Genomic DNA, 14,589 nt, shown 5'->3' on the forward strand with positions numbered 1-14,589 from the left:
CGCATACGTGTGTGTGTGCGTGCGTGCGTGCGTACGTGTGAGTGTGTGTGTGTGCGTGCGCGTGTGTGTGTTGTGAGTGTCTGTGTTCCTGTGTATGAGAAGCAATAAAGTCGAAGATTCACGTACAGTGCACCAGATCTCCTTGTTCTTAGGATGGGAGAAACAGCTCTGATAACAGGGTTGTTATCTGTGATTGCCTACCACTTGGTTATTTCTCGTAAACTCTGGGTAAAATGGGTCACTGAGTTCAGGAGACAAGATATGATTTGAAATGAAGGAGCATGTATTTTCTGCAATGTTTGTAACTTGACTGTTCACATGTTATGTTTTGTCTTCTTCTGTGTCAGTTTATATCCTGAAATACAGGGGAAGACACATGCACGATTGGTTGAAAAAATAAGTTTGTTGTTCTTATCGTTGTTGCTGTAGTATTCGTGTTCCCAAGTTGGCACCTGTACTTTCTTTTATTCCTCGACCTGTTCGGTCAGCAGCTATACTTAGTGCGTCGCTCGATCGCTTCTTCACTGTCTGGAAGTCCCTGTCAATCGTCTGATGCTAGTTTTGTTTTGGGGGAGGGTAGGGGAGGGGGGGGCGTCCCACTTCGCCTCTGCTATGTGTTGTTTGCTGTTGTTACGCACGTTATGAAAGAGGAGGGGAATATCATAGTTCTGAGTTTCAGTTTCAGTTTTTCAAGGAGTCGTCACTGCGTTTGGACAAATCCATATACGCTACACCGCATCTGCTAGGCAGATGCCTGACCAACAGCATAACCCAACGCGCTTAGTCAGGCCTTGGGTGCATGCTTATATATTTGTGTACTTATCAGAGCGGATTTCTTCGACAGTATTTTGCTAGACTGAGGACAACACTCTCGTTGCCATGGGTTCTTTTTCAGTGCGCCAAGTGCGTGCTGATTACGGGACCTCGGTTTGTCGTCTCAACCGAACGATTAGACGTTCAGTTCGATTTTCAAGTCAAACTTGGGAGAAAGGGCGAGAGCAGGATTCGAACCCAGACCCTCGCGGACTCTGTATTGGCAGATGAGAGTCTTAACCATTCTACCACCTTCCTTCTTATCGCAGTATCTATAGAGTCTCCTGCTCATGTTGTATGTGTTCTTGTTGGTGGATGCATTCGGGGATAATTTAGCTGGCTGCTGATGTTATCAGTACATGTGCCGAGATAATTATATAGGTTCAGTAAGGTTACACATATACAGGTTGATAACAAGAAGCTTGTACAGTGTATGCTAGTAAGCTACACGGACACTTCTTGCTGAAAAAAAAAGAAAAAAAGTGGTTTGTATAGTATAGGTTAGTTGAGATACATCCTCTAGATAATATAGATGGTGATACATGTAAAAATTCACACGAGTCGTATGATGCCAAATGATTTGTGTTTATTATTTTCTTTCACGTGGATTTCATGATTAACATTATGCATGTTCGAGAAATGGATAATGTCAAAGTCTAAACCTTGTTCTGGCTTCATGATTCTTTTTAAAGTGTGTGTGTGTGTGTGTGTGTGTGTGTGTGTGTGTGTGTGTGTGTGTGTGTGTGTGTGTGTGTGTGTGTGTGCGTGAGTGCACGTGTGTGCGTGTGTGTGTGTGTGTGTGTGTGTGTGTGTGTGTGTGTGTGTGTGTGTGTAAGTGCACGTGTGTGTGTGTGTGTGCGTGCGTGCGTACGTGTGTGTGTGTGTGTAAGTGTGTGCGTGTAATCTGGACTTCTTCATTGAATTGCATCGCTTTTTGCCCAGCAAAATCAGCAGCACCAACCCACAACAACACACACACACACCAAAAAACAAACAAAAAAACCCAACCCTATCCTTTCAAACAAAACTCGTTCCACGCTGAAATCGTTCCATCAGATGTTCAGTAGTCAAGTGGTTAACTATATATCACGCCACTTCCAGCCCTGCATCGCTCGTACAAAACTCGCTTCTCTTCATTTTAGGCTGGTTAATAGTCAGGCCTTCAAACAAGTGGATTATGTCACCGTCTCGCTCCCGCTCATATCGGTCTTTGGCTCTCCTTTTGGGAATTCTCTGCCTTCGGGAGCTGTCTGAAAGAAAAGACTCAGTAGTAGCACTCAAAGGCGTCTCACCAGAAAAGAAAAACGGACAAGAATGATAGCGTTGTGTTTATTATTAATTGTTTTATTGGAAATTAAAAAGTAGAAGAAGAAGAAAAACATGGAATGTAGGCACATCATTAGAAAATCAAGATAACAAATCAGCATGAATAGAAACGTTCTCGTGTGGTTGTATTGTGCGACAGTGTAAACAACAAAAAAAGCATTTCAATAACACCACCGAAATAACAACACCAAATCACATACACACACACACACACACACACACACACACACACACACACACACACACACACACACACACACATACACACACACAGAGAAACGAAATACAGCCACCGTTTTACATAGAAACGTGTATACATCCCGACACACACACACACACATACACACACACGAACGCGCGCGCGCACGCACACACACACACTCATGCTGGCACACACACACACACACACACACACACACACACGAGCGCGCGCGCGCACGCACACACACACACATACACACGCAAACCTACACACACACACACATACACACACACAAACGGCACACACGCAAGTAAGCGCGTTTTTAGACTATAGTCTTTTTATCCTCTTGTTCCATATACATATTCATTTCTCTGGACATTGTCCTCAGCATAGTTTTTTTTTTTTCCGAATAACTGAAAATGAAATGTACTGGATATCAAATCTTTTTTTTTCAACAGATGTGCAGACCTGTTAATGTAACACTGAAAACATTGAAAGTCCACTCGTTGATATGAGTGAACATAGGAGTTGCAGCCCACGAACACAGATGAAAGATCTGATTACCGGGAAAGTCAAAAGTCAATGACAGATATATCCCATTACTGGTTAGTCCGTGACGAATGATATCCCACTACTGGAGGAGTCAGTGACGATTATGTCCTTTTGCCAGCAGAGTTTTGAAAACGTGTCATTTTCCTCGTTAATTTCTGAGTCATAGGCCACTCCACAGAAGATCAAATAATGTCCGAGAAATTCTTAAACTCTACGGCCATCCTCACTCTCCTTACAAACCCTCGTTCAATGGCAATACCAACTTAGTTCCGCAAATTGTGTATTCCTTGACATTCCCTCTTCATATAAGAGCTTCGCTTGCAATATTTTGATGATAATTTGAACGCTGTTAACTCTTTTCGCCTTGTATAAGATTAATTTTCGTTCCATAAAAGGAGTCTACCGGTCGCTTCACTGAGTTGTGACCTTGTTTCCCCTTTGCGTGTGTGTCGGCTGTCTCACGCAACAATGAATATTTCAATTCCACTTCTTTCCTCCCTGGGAACAAGTTGGCAATCTTGCATGAATACTGAATTTTCTTTTCATTCTCAGCTCCAATGAATAAGAAATGGTCTTTTTTTTACCCCCTTGTCTTTGTAGTTTGTTGGTCGTGTTTTTGCTGTAACGTTTGTAACGTTTGCATATCGGTATCTTTATTGTTTTCTTTGCGCAGATAACTTAACAAATGACACAAACTTGACAACTTTCAGAAATATTTTACATGTCTGTCTTTCTTTTTTTCCCCTTTTTTGTTGTTGTTGTTGTTGTTGTTGTTGTTGGTGGTGGTGGTGGTGTTGGTGTTGCTACAAATCTGTGTGAGTGTATGTGTGTGCGTCACTGAAACTTGACTGAATGCACCAGGTAACGAATGATGAGTGCCTGAGGGGCAGCTCTCGTTTGACTCTACCCAGATAGGCAGCCGGTCTATTGTGCAAATGACTCCGTGTTTGTTAAGCGCTAAGGCATTGGTCTGACTGAAGATAGGTGCTAGTATCCGTGCCATCACCATCATCATAACCGATGCGAAAGCGCTTAGATTTGTCTCTGCACAAGATTCTGCGCAATATAAGTACCATTATTATTATTATTATTATTATTATTATTATTATAACTTATGCTTCGTAAAGCCTTGCAAATCTTTCGTGTGACAGCAGTAACTCAATCATGCTTGTACAACAGAAAACGAGTACGTTATGAATCGCAGATATACCACATGTATCAGAAGTAAATAGCACCGATGTTTTAAATATATATATTTGACACCATTAGTTTAAAAAAATGGCATGAAAAGGCACACAAATCCACATGAAAAATTATATGCGTTGCTGGGATACACACACACACACACACACACACACACACACACACACGCACACACACACGCACACACACACACACACACAGACACACACACACACACACACACACACACACACACACACACACACACACCACACAGAGGAAAAAGGGGGAGGGGGGAACAGAAAAGCAGAACAGAGATGGAGGAAGGGGGTGAGGGGAGTCCTACAGCTGTGATGTCGTCTTTCGCCACCTGAAAAAAACACCTTTGAAAAACAGTCCAGCTTCAGCAGCTCAAGCAGGCGTCACTGCGTTCGGACAAATCCATATACGCTACACCACATCTGCCAAGCAGATGCCTGACCAGCAGCGTAACCCAAGGCGCTTTGTCAGGCCTTCAGAAAAAAACCCATATATATATATATATATATATATATATATATATATATATATATATATTATATACTCGTATATATATAATTTTTAAAAAAAATAATGAAAATAAAATTAAAACAACAACAACAATGATGATGATAAATAAACAAATAAATGTAAAGAAAAGCAGACACACATTCACACATACACATGCATATGCATAACATATGCACCAAACATGTAGTTTCACAGATATGAAAGCACAGTCCAATACACATAAACATACATGAGCCCCAACACACACACACACACACACACACACGCGCGCGCTACACACACACACACACACACACACACACACACACACACACATTACCCTGCACCCCCTCTACCCCCCTCCACACACTCATTTCTAAGCTACGTATCGCAGCTTCCACGGCACACACACACACACACACACACACACACACACACACACACACACACACACACACACACATACAGAGGCACACTTACTTGTACAAGGACACACATATACGCCCATATCCCACACCCCCAACCCAACACACATACATACAAAGATATATATATGCGCACCCGCACGTTCCAATATTCCTTTGCTCCCACAGTGTAGGCATGCATACACACACATACCTCATCCTCTACCCCTCCGCACCCCCCCCCCCCCCCACACACACACACACACGCACGTGCACAGAACTATCCTGAGAGTTGTGTACACTTACACCTTCGCGCATGCACAAACGCATACAAACACAGAGACCCACACATACACAAAAACACACACATACACACACGCACAGAGGCTGCCACTGATTGGCCACAAGAGGGATGGGAAAAGATCTCTGATGCCAAGAACGTGGCGTCTAGTGTGTTGCCCAGTCTATTGTATTTGGAAAAGCCCACAGAGACTCTGTTCCGTTTTGAAGAAATTTGCGCAATGTTGGTTTGGAAATGATGCCGACATTTGTTTGATTTGCAAAGCATCGTACTCTGCCTTTCATGCTAGACTTACGGCCGCTCCCTCTCTCTGCCATTATCTCTTTGAGGCGATCGATCGCCTCAAAACATTCCAGCCGTGAACATTGCTGAATTATGCAACAACAAGAACCCTGGCAACAGCAACAACAAAATCCGCGAGAGCCACGCTTCCAGGTGCGTCGTGACCTTCTAAGAGTACACGCAAATATAAATAATCAATTGGATGGTCTATGTATAAATCCAACTCTCTCTCTCTCTCGTTATCTATCTATCGATCTATGTTCCTTCTTCATTTGTTCATGGTCGCATATCATCTTTACAGAAACAAATGCAAATTACAATCTCCATTTTGTTTTTGTAATTATGGTTATAAACGCTACCTTGCTTGGAGAGATTGTTAACACATCAACACGGACTACATACATAAATCCCCCGGGTAAGCCTGACATTTTATTTTCTTTTCTTCTTTTATTTATTTTTTTTTAAGCCAAACTTCTGAACTGTAGCCAGCTCTTCGTGTTTATTTCGTTCATACGCAGTACAGCCAGGTGTAAAGAGGTACAAATGGAATATTACCTCTTCTTAGAAATTGTCTGTGGTCTCATACAGGTTGGTGTTACGTTCGTAACGAAAATAAACTCGTCCTCTCTCTCTCTCTCTCTCTCTCTCTCTCTCTCTCTCTCTCTCTCTCTCTCTATATATATATATATATATATATATATATACTCGTATATATATATATATATCCGTGTCTCTCTGTCTATATATATATATGTATATATATACGAGTCGTATATATATATATATATGTTTGTATGTATGTATGTATATGTAAGAAAGAAAAAGCACAAACGAACGAAGAATCCCAGCCATTTCAGCTTCAATAACAACTGCTACACGTCATTTCTAAACTTACATATCTTGTTACATGTACCTTGGTATTAAGTAGGCTTCGTATTCTGCTTAAACCGGTAATCCTTACAGGAACGCGAAATGTAATGCAAGTCCGTGACTGATGAAATGATACCGCAGGTGATCCTTCTCTGGAATGTGGTCGTAAAATATTCATTTTTGTCTTTTACTACAGCTAAATGCCCCCTGAAGGAACATGCGAGGACGTAAGTAAATGAACAGGGGAGGAGAGAACAGAAAAGGAAAGAAAAAAAAAGTGAAAGAGAAAGGGAAAGGGTGGAGTCTTCAAGTTCTGATGTCGTCTTCTTCCACATGAATAAAACGTTTTGAAAATCAATCTATGGGTCAGCACAACCTTTTTGAAAAAAAACACACACAAAAAACAAAAAAAGAAACCAAAACAAAGCCACACAACCACTAACACCGCCACGAACAAACAACAACAAAACAAGGCAAGACTTCACCACGGCACGATCTTCAGGAAACACAAAGGGTTAGTGTGTGTGTGTGTGTGTGTGTGTGTGTGTGTGTGTGTGTGTGTGTGTGTGTGTGTGTGTGTGTGTGTGTGTGTGTTGTGTGTGTGTGTGTGTGTGTGTGTGTGTGTGTGTGTGTAGGGGCGGGGGAGGGGCGGTGATAGCCAGGCAACTGCTTCATTCACTACCTGCCTGAGGGTGGGCTGAGGAAGAGGGGAGGGCCGGAGACGGAGGAGTCCCCAAATCCTGCTCCACCTGGTAGGAGGGCGGCAACGCGCTTCGCTGCTTCCTCCTCCTTCTGGCCCACGAGTCCCTTCTGGAATCAGCAGCAGCGGCAGCAGCAGTAGCCCTGTTGTTGCTGCTGCGGGCAGAGGAATCATCGATAGCAGCAGGCCCCTCCCGCTGTGATGACGTCGCACAAGATTCGGAGGTGTGCCGCACAGAGGAGGAAGATGAGAACGAGAAGTAGGCAGACTCCCGACCCTGTCTTTCCTCCTTCCCTACCGTGTCTTCTGAGCGTCTTGCAGCAGAACTGTCCGTGCGGGATTCCCACCATTCTTCTCCTCCTCCTCTTTCTGTTGTAGCTGGCACCTGGATGGCTGTGGAAGGATATAGGGGATGGTGGGGGTTGGGGTTGGGGTTGGGGTGGGGGGGATGAGAAGGAGAAGAAGGAAAATGAGGAGGAGGGAAGTGAGGTACGACAACAATAGCTGTGGATGAAGGGGACTTCCGGAACGACACCTCCCCGTGGACAGCCCCATAGGGAGGAGAAGGGTCAGTCCCGCGGATGTTTGATGGAAGAGAGAGAGGAATGTGGCGTGGTTGTTTTCGGTCCTGCAATACTGCAGACTGCGGTGGCACTGTGTGGGTGTGGGTGTGGGGGTGGGGCGTCCTTGGCTGTGTGTGTACAGGTATGGGTGCGTGCGGTTCGTGTGGCTGGAATGTCCGAACCTCTTCGGAACCCGGAGTGGACGCCGGAGAGCGAGGCACCTTGAAAACGTCATGAACGACGTCATTATAGGATATTACGACGTCACTGTCGCTGCCTTCACCGTCACCCTCCACGTCCTCAGACGACGACTCCAAACGCCCGGAGACGCACAGCACGCTGGGACCGGCCGCTCCTTCCGGCGACTCGGGTGTGCCAAGTTCCCAGTGACCCGACTCTACCTCACAGTATTGCGGTTCATCTCCTTGGACTGCTGTCTGTGGACGCTGCGAGGGGGCCGTGTGCTTCCTCAGGAACTTCCTCACGCCGTCTACAACTCTCTTGTTCTGGGCGTTCTCCACCACCTTGGCCGAGACATCGCTGGTGGTCAGCCTGCCGTGACGAAGGTTCGGGAACATCGCGAGGGCGGGGAACCCCTCGGAACTACGGGTGGTGATGACCAGGTAGACGTCTCGAAGATCTTCAACACAAGGAGAAGTGTTTGTGGTTATTGTGTGTTGCGAACGACAGGAAGACGTCTCGGAGATCTTCAACAAAAGGAAAAGTGTGTTTATTGTGCGTTTTGTGTCATAGGTAGACGTCTCGAAGATCTTCAACAAAAGGAGAGGTGTTTGTGGTCATTGTGTGTTCTGTATTATAGGCAGACGTCTCGAAGATCTTCAACAAAAGGAAAGGTATTTGTGGTCATTGTGTGTTCTGTAAGACATGAAGACGTTTCGGGTATTTTCAAAACAAGGAGCAGCAAATGTCAGGCCATGCTTCATAAAAGCAGGTATATTTTCACAAAATGTGAAAAACAAACACAAAAAACACAAGAAAACAACAACATCGTGAGATGATTTATATCATGAATACTGCAAAACTAATATCTACAAGCGGCCACTCCTAAAAAGAGTTTACGACAGCTGTAAATTTTATTTGTAAAAAAAAAAAGAGAGACAAAAAAAAAAAAGAAGGGAAAAGCATCTGAAAGAAAACACCCCTGTAAATAAAATACATTGATTGCATGAGCCGCCGTTTATGTTTATTTCATCACACCCCACACCCCCACCCCCCACGCCCCCAGCCCCCGCTCCCATCCCCTCCACCTCCCAAGAAGTTCAGTTTCGTTCAGTTCAGTTCAGTTAATCAAGGAGACGTCTGTACCAGCAGCGTAACCCAACACGCATAGTCAGGACTTGAGGAAAAAAAACCCAAAAAAAACAAACACGGGGTACATAGCTAAATAAATGGGTAAGTCATCAAATTAATGAATAAATAAATCAGAATAAACAAAAAAATGAAGAAATCTAAAAATATATTCTTCGTCTTCTTCTTTGTTCGTGGACTGCAACTCCCATGTTCTCTCGAAACTACATGAGTGGGGTTGTATGTGTATGACCGTTTTTACCCCGCCATGTTGGCAGCCATACTCCGCTTTTGGGGGTAAAAAAAGATAAGAAAAAAAATAAAAAAGCAAATAAACAAAGAAGAAAAAACAAAAACAAAGAAAAGTGCAGAAGTTCCCAGATGGTCCTTAACTTTGTGTGTGTGTGTGTGTGTGTGTGTGTGTGTGTGTGTGTGTGTGTGTGTGTGTGTGTGTGTGTGTGTGTGTGTGTGTGTGTGTGTGTGTGTGAACCCTGTACCTTGGTGGAAGGAGCGGAGAAGACGCTCCGGCTGCTGGCTGGCCGCGCACAGCAGGACCAGGGGAGAGACGTGCTGCCCGTGCTCCGCCTGTGTCAGCCCCACGTTCTGCTTGTCAAAGAACAGCACGACGTTCTTCGCCTCCTGCTCGCTCATCTCTCCCAGCACCTGGTAGGCCCCTGTGTCACAAGGATTGGTAATAATAATAATAATAAGAAGAAGAAGAAGAAGAAGAAGAAGAAGAAGAAGGACAATCATAAAAATGATGATGATAATGATGATAGCAATCATAACAATAACCATAATGACTATAATAATAATTACAACAAAAACAACAACAACAACAATAATAATGGTAACAACAAGAACAAGAACAACAATGATAATAATAATAATAATAATAACAATGATAATAATAATAATAAAAAGAAGAAGAAGAAGAAGAAGAAGAAGAAGAAGATAGAATTTTGCCAGAGAACGACACTTATGTCACATGCCATGTTCTTTTTCAGTGTGCAAAGTGCGTGCTGCAGACAGAACGTCGGTTTACCGTCTCATTCGAATGACTTGACGCTCAGTTCAATTTTCCACTGAAACGTGAGATAACAGTTTAGACCAGGATTCGAACCCAGACCTTCAAGGCAGATAAAGACTTTACCATTCTGCCACTTTCCTCCACATAGTGATGAACAGGGGTGACGACAACAGAGACATTATGGCATCAAGGTCGTAGCATACTGGCAATGCACAGCAGTGACACCGTGCCATAGGTGTCCATTGGACTAGATATATCTGGCATTTCACACACGAAACAAATGAACCAACATTCATCACTGAACCCAATCCTGTAAAAAAAAAAAAAAAAAAAAAAAAAAAAAAATCATTACTTAGAGCTGACGCAAACACAGTAGAACAAAGTGAATAGTCATGCTGTAAATCGAGATTCGTTCAGCGAACGTCTTCTAGAAGTATTATTCAACAGATCATACAGTTTTTTTTTGTTACGTTTAGGTGATACTGAAAACACAACATACTTTGCTATCTGAAGAAGAGAAATATTCACGTGTGGTGAAGGGAACACATCAAAAACATCAACAGGTGAAAAACAAATGGGACGTACACCACAGTGACTTGACCCAAATGGGTCACCACCAAACCTTATATAAATTAGTTAATGAATAAATGAGTAAGAACAGATAAACAAATAAATGAATAAATAAATACATACATACACATATGAATGAATGAATGAATATCTTGGTATATAAACTTTCCGGATTTCCCTGATCAGTGGGTATACATGATGGAGAGGCAGAGACACAAATATTAATCACTCCATTACACACGCTTCACCGTAATTGACATAAACTTCGACATTTTCTCAGCTACAACAAGAAGTGACACAGGAACAAAACATGGTCAGGATGGCAGGTAGGTATGATGAATAAGTCATTCAGGATTCATGAAAAGAAAAGTGCAGCTCTTTACCTTTTTCTTCACTTTTCAGTAACCTGATGAAACTTCGCTTCATAGAATCGGTCCTGCTCATCCTGATGGAGACCTCGATCTGGAACCTGCCCAGAAACTTCTTGATCCACTTCAGGGCCGCCTCGTTCTCCGAGAAGCGGTACCGCTTTTCCGAGTGGCTGAAAACGAGGCAGTCCTTGGCTCCGAAGTTCTGCGTGGCTTCCGTGTCCCTGATCACGAGTTTCGTTCTGTCCGTCAGAACCAGAAGCATCACGTCCCAGCCATCTGGAGAACGTTCAGTTCAGTTCACTTACTCAAGGAGGCGTCACTGCGTTCGGATAAATTCATACATGCTACACCACATCTGCTAAGCAGTTTCCTGACCAGCAAGCGTATTCCAACGCACTTACAATGCTGACTGAAAGCCAGTGAAACAGCCGATTCCATATTTCTTTATGTTCATTGTAGTATTGTAGTTAATTCAGTGTCCACATGATAATATCCATATGCAATAAACACGTGTATGGTGTGTTTAGTGTCAACTCAATGTATGTGTTCTGTTCAGAATTTGTATTTTTCTTTTCTTTCAATTGCGAACAAGAAAAACGAGGTCATGTTGTCTTCTTACCAAGCATTGCCTACTTTTCCGAAACTGGAAAGAGATAGTATGGTGTCATCGGAATCCGGAACGAGCCTCAACGAAATACATCGAGCACAAACTCATCACCCACTGCAACACACCACACACATCCAAACACCCTCTCCCGGCCCCACCGGTACCACACACATCCCATCGCCACCCCATCCACCCTCCACCGCATCACAGTGCATCCGCTAACACACCACATCACACGCACCCCCCGAACACCCAACACACCCCTAATCCATCACACCTCCATGCAAGCTAACTAACTGACTGACCCCACACACACCAACAACCACTCTACCGCATCAGAACGCATCCCCTAACACACCACACCACACCCATCCCCCAACACCCAACACCTCGCCCCCCCCTCCCCCCCTAAATCCATCACACCTCAATGCCAGCTAAATAACTAACTGACTGACCACACACACACCAACAACCCCTCTACCCCATCAGAACGCAATCCCCTAACACACCACACCACACCCATCCCCCAATCCATCACACCTCCATGTCAGCTAACTAACTGACAGACCCTCCACAAACCAACAACCCCTCTACCCCATCATAACGGAATCCCCTAACACACCACACCACAACCATCCCCCAGTCCATCACACCTCCATGTCAGCTAACTAACTGGCTGACCCCACGACATCAACAACGCAATCCCCTAACACACCACACCACACCCATCCCCCAACACCCCTCACACCCTTAACCTATCACACACCCATGCAAACTGTTTGACTGACCACGTGTGTTTTCCGTGGCGTGTCTGATGTCCTCCTGGAGCTGGGTGCTGTTCTTGCAGAACACCAACAGGGGCCGGGAGCTCCCCAGGTGCGGGGACTCCAGCAGACGGATCCCACACTCCATCTCCACGAACCTCACCGCCTCCTTCACCACCCCGTCCGCCCAGTCCCCGAAGGCCATGTGGACCACTGGCAGGCCCGACTCTTCCCGACCTGTTTGCCGTGCACACATCATGTGTGTATAGTAATCTAATACCATCCAGAACAGCAGTGGAGTTAGAGGGCTTTATTTTGTTAGTGTAGTTCGTGGTTCGGTTTGTTTTTTTTTAACTTTGAACGCTGCTAATTGTTCTTGAATATGTACTTTTTGTTTAATTATCTCAGACTTGTCAGTGTAATTTCATTCGATCCCTTTGGATGTTTTAAACATGTACGTATCTCCGAGTGTGTGACCATAATTTTCATTTATTTTGGGAGATAATAAAGTTGACAACTGTTTCAGTTTCAGGGAGGTGTCAAAGCGTCAGGACTAATACATATAAGCTACACCACATCCGCGTGAATAAACGACAATATAAACTGCAGACGCCTGACCTATGCATAAACCCAAACGCGCTATATCAGGCCTTGACGACGGGCGCAATAGCCGAATGGTTAAAGCGCTGGACTTTCAATCTGAGGGTCCCGGGTTCGAATCACGGTGACGGCGCCTGGTGGATAAAGGGCGGAGATTTTTACGATCTCCCAGGTCAACATATGTGCAGACCTGCTAGTGCCTGAACCCCCTTCCTGTGTAAATGCATGCAGAAGATCAAATGCGCACGTTAAAGATCCTGTAATCCATGTCAGTGTTCGGTGGGTTATGGAAACAAGAACATACCCAGCATGCACACCCCAGAAAGCGGAGTATGGCTGCCTACATGGCGGGGTAAAAACGGTCATGCACGTAAAAGCCCACTCGTGTACATACGAGTGAACGTGGGAGTTGCAGCCCACGAACGCAGAAGAAGAAGAAGGCCTTGACGGGCTGCACTCCTGGGTTCAAAGGTAACAATACTGACAATTTCCCAACAATCTGTTGTCATTTACAGATGTGTTCGATACTAATAGTTTCTGTAAAAAAAAAAAAAAAATCTGTTTCGTTAAGAAAATAATAACGTGGATGTTGTTGTTGAAGCTGCTGCTGTTGTTGTTGTTGTCATCGTCGAAAATATTTACGTACGTACCTCCTCTGTCCAGGAACTCGACAATGGCGTCGATACTTCTTTTGTTGACCTCGGACATCTCAATGGTTCTCCCTTTGCCCTTTCTCTTGCACACCAGCTGTACCAGAGACTTGGAGGACGTGTAGTAGTAGGCCAACTCCTGAGTGGTCAACACCACCATCAGATGGTTTGGGGCTGCAAAGGTCATGCATATGTATGAATGAAAATCAGTCGTGTCGACTATGACCATCAGAAAACTAGAGAAGGCAACTGCTGTTCAGATAATCTGGGCTATGATCTGATCATAGTGGATTCGTGTCTGACTATGACCATCAGACCAGCAGAGGAGGCAACTGCTGTCCCAACTTATGGGCTGAAATTCGACCATAGTGGAGAGTGGCTTGCTCACATAGCATCCCCACTCTCTCGATCAGTCAAGAAGGCTTTGGGATGATCCCCAAAGGCCTACTGGCCCCGAAGGCTGCAGCACTGAGAGCCAGTGAAACCTTACATAATGAATGGACCGGACAGTCCTGATACAGGAATGTGGCTCGGCACGACACAACACAGACACAGACTCTCTCTCTCTCTCCAATCACACCTCCATGCTAATTAACTAGCTGACTGACCCCACACACACCAACAACCACTCTACCACATCACAACGCAATCTCCCAACACACCACACCACACCCATCCCCCAACACTCACTCTCTCACCACCGCGTTTAAGTTTCGATCCATTCTTACGTCGTAAGTTTATCAAGCTTGTACTACTTCTGATATCACCCGTATAACTTTAGTGATTGCAGTTAAATATATGTATGTGTTATCTATTTGTATTGTGCACAACTTAGATAAATGTCTACCGCTGGATTAAGTATATTTGTGTTTTTTTTCCTTCTCAATAATGTGTTTTATCTGACACCCTTTCAGGAGGGGCAATGGCCTATAGATGAATGGATAATGCGTCCATTGATCCTCTCAC

At 44.4% G+C, this 14,589-nt stretch overlaps 1 protein-coding gene across 2 annotated transcripts in view; it reads right to left on the reverse strand.

The window, feature by feature from the left end:
- Nucleotides 1-1,507: 1,507 nt before the first annotated feature.
- Nucleotides 1,508-14,589, reverse strand: part of LOC143286956 (uncharacterized) — a 16,627-nt gene continuing 3,545 nt past the window's right edge. The window contains exons 4-9 of one of the 2 annotated variants that reach the window (XM_076594929.1): nt 13,624-13,797; nt 12,398-12,610; nt 11,015-11,278; nt 9,529-9,705; nt 7,143-8,363; nt 1,508-2,059 (exon numbers count right to left, since the gene is read on the reverse strand). In XM_076594929.1, the coding sequence (XP_076451044.1) occupies nt 1,989-2,059; nt 7,143-8,363; nt 9,529-9,705; nt 11,015-11,278; nt 12,398-12,610; nt 13,624-13,797 (2,120 nt within the window). In that variant the 3' untranslated portion in view covers nt 1,508-1,988. Of the gene's footprint in view, nt 2,064-7,142; nt 8,364-9,528; nt 9,706-11,014; nt 11,279-12,397; nt 12,611-13,623; nt 13,798-14,589 lie in introns of both variants that reach the window. The other variant, XM_076594928.1, reaches the window with a different exon arrangement.

This window comes from Babylonia areolata, chromosome 10 (genome assembly GCF_041734735.1).
Source record: "Babylonia areolata isolate BAREFJ2019XMU chromosome 10, ASM4173473v1, whole genome shotgun sequence".
Taxonomy (NCBI): domain Eukaryota; kingdom Metazoa; phylum Mollusca; class Gastropoda; order Neogastropoda; family Buccinidae; genus Babylonia; species Babylonia areolata.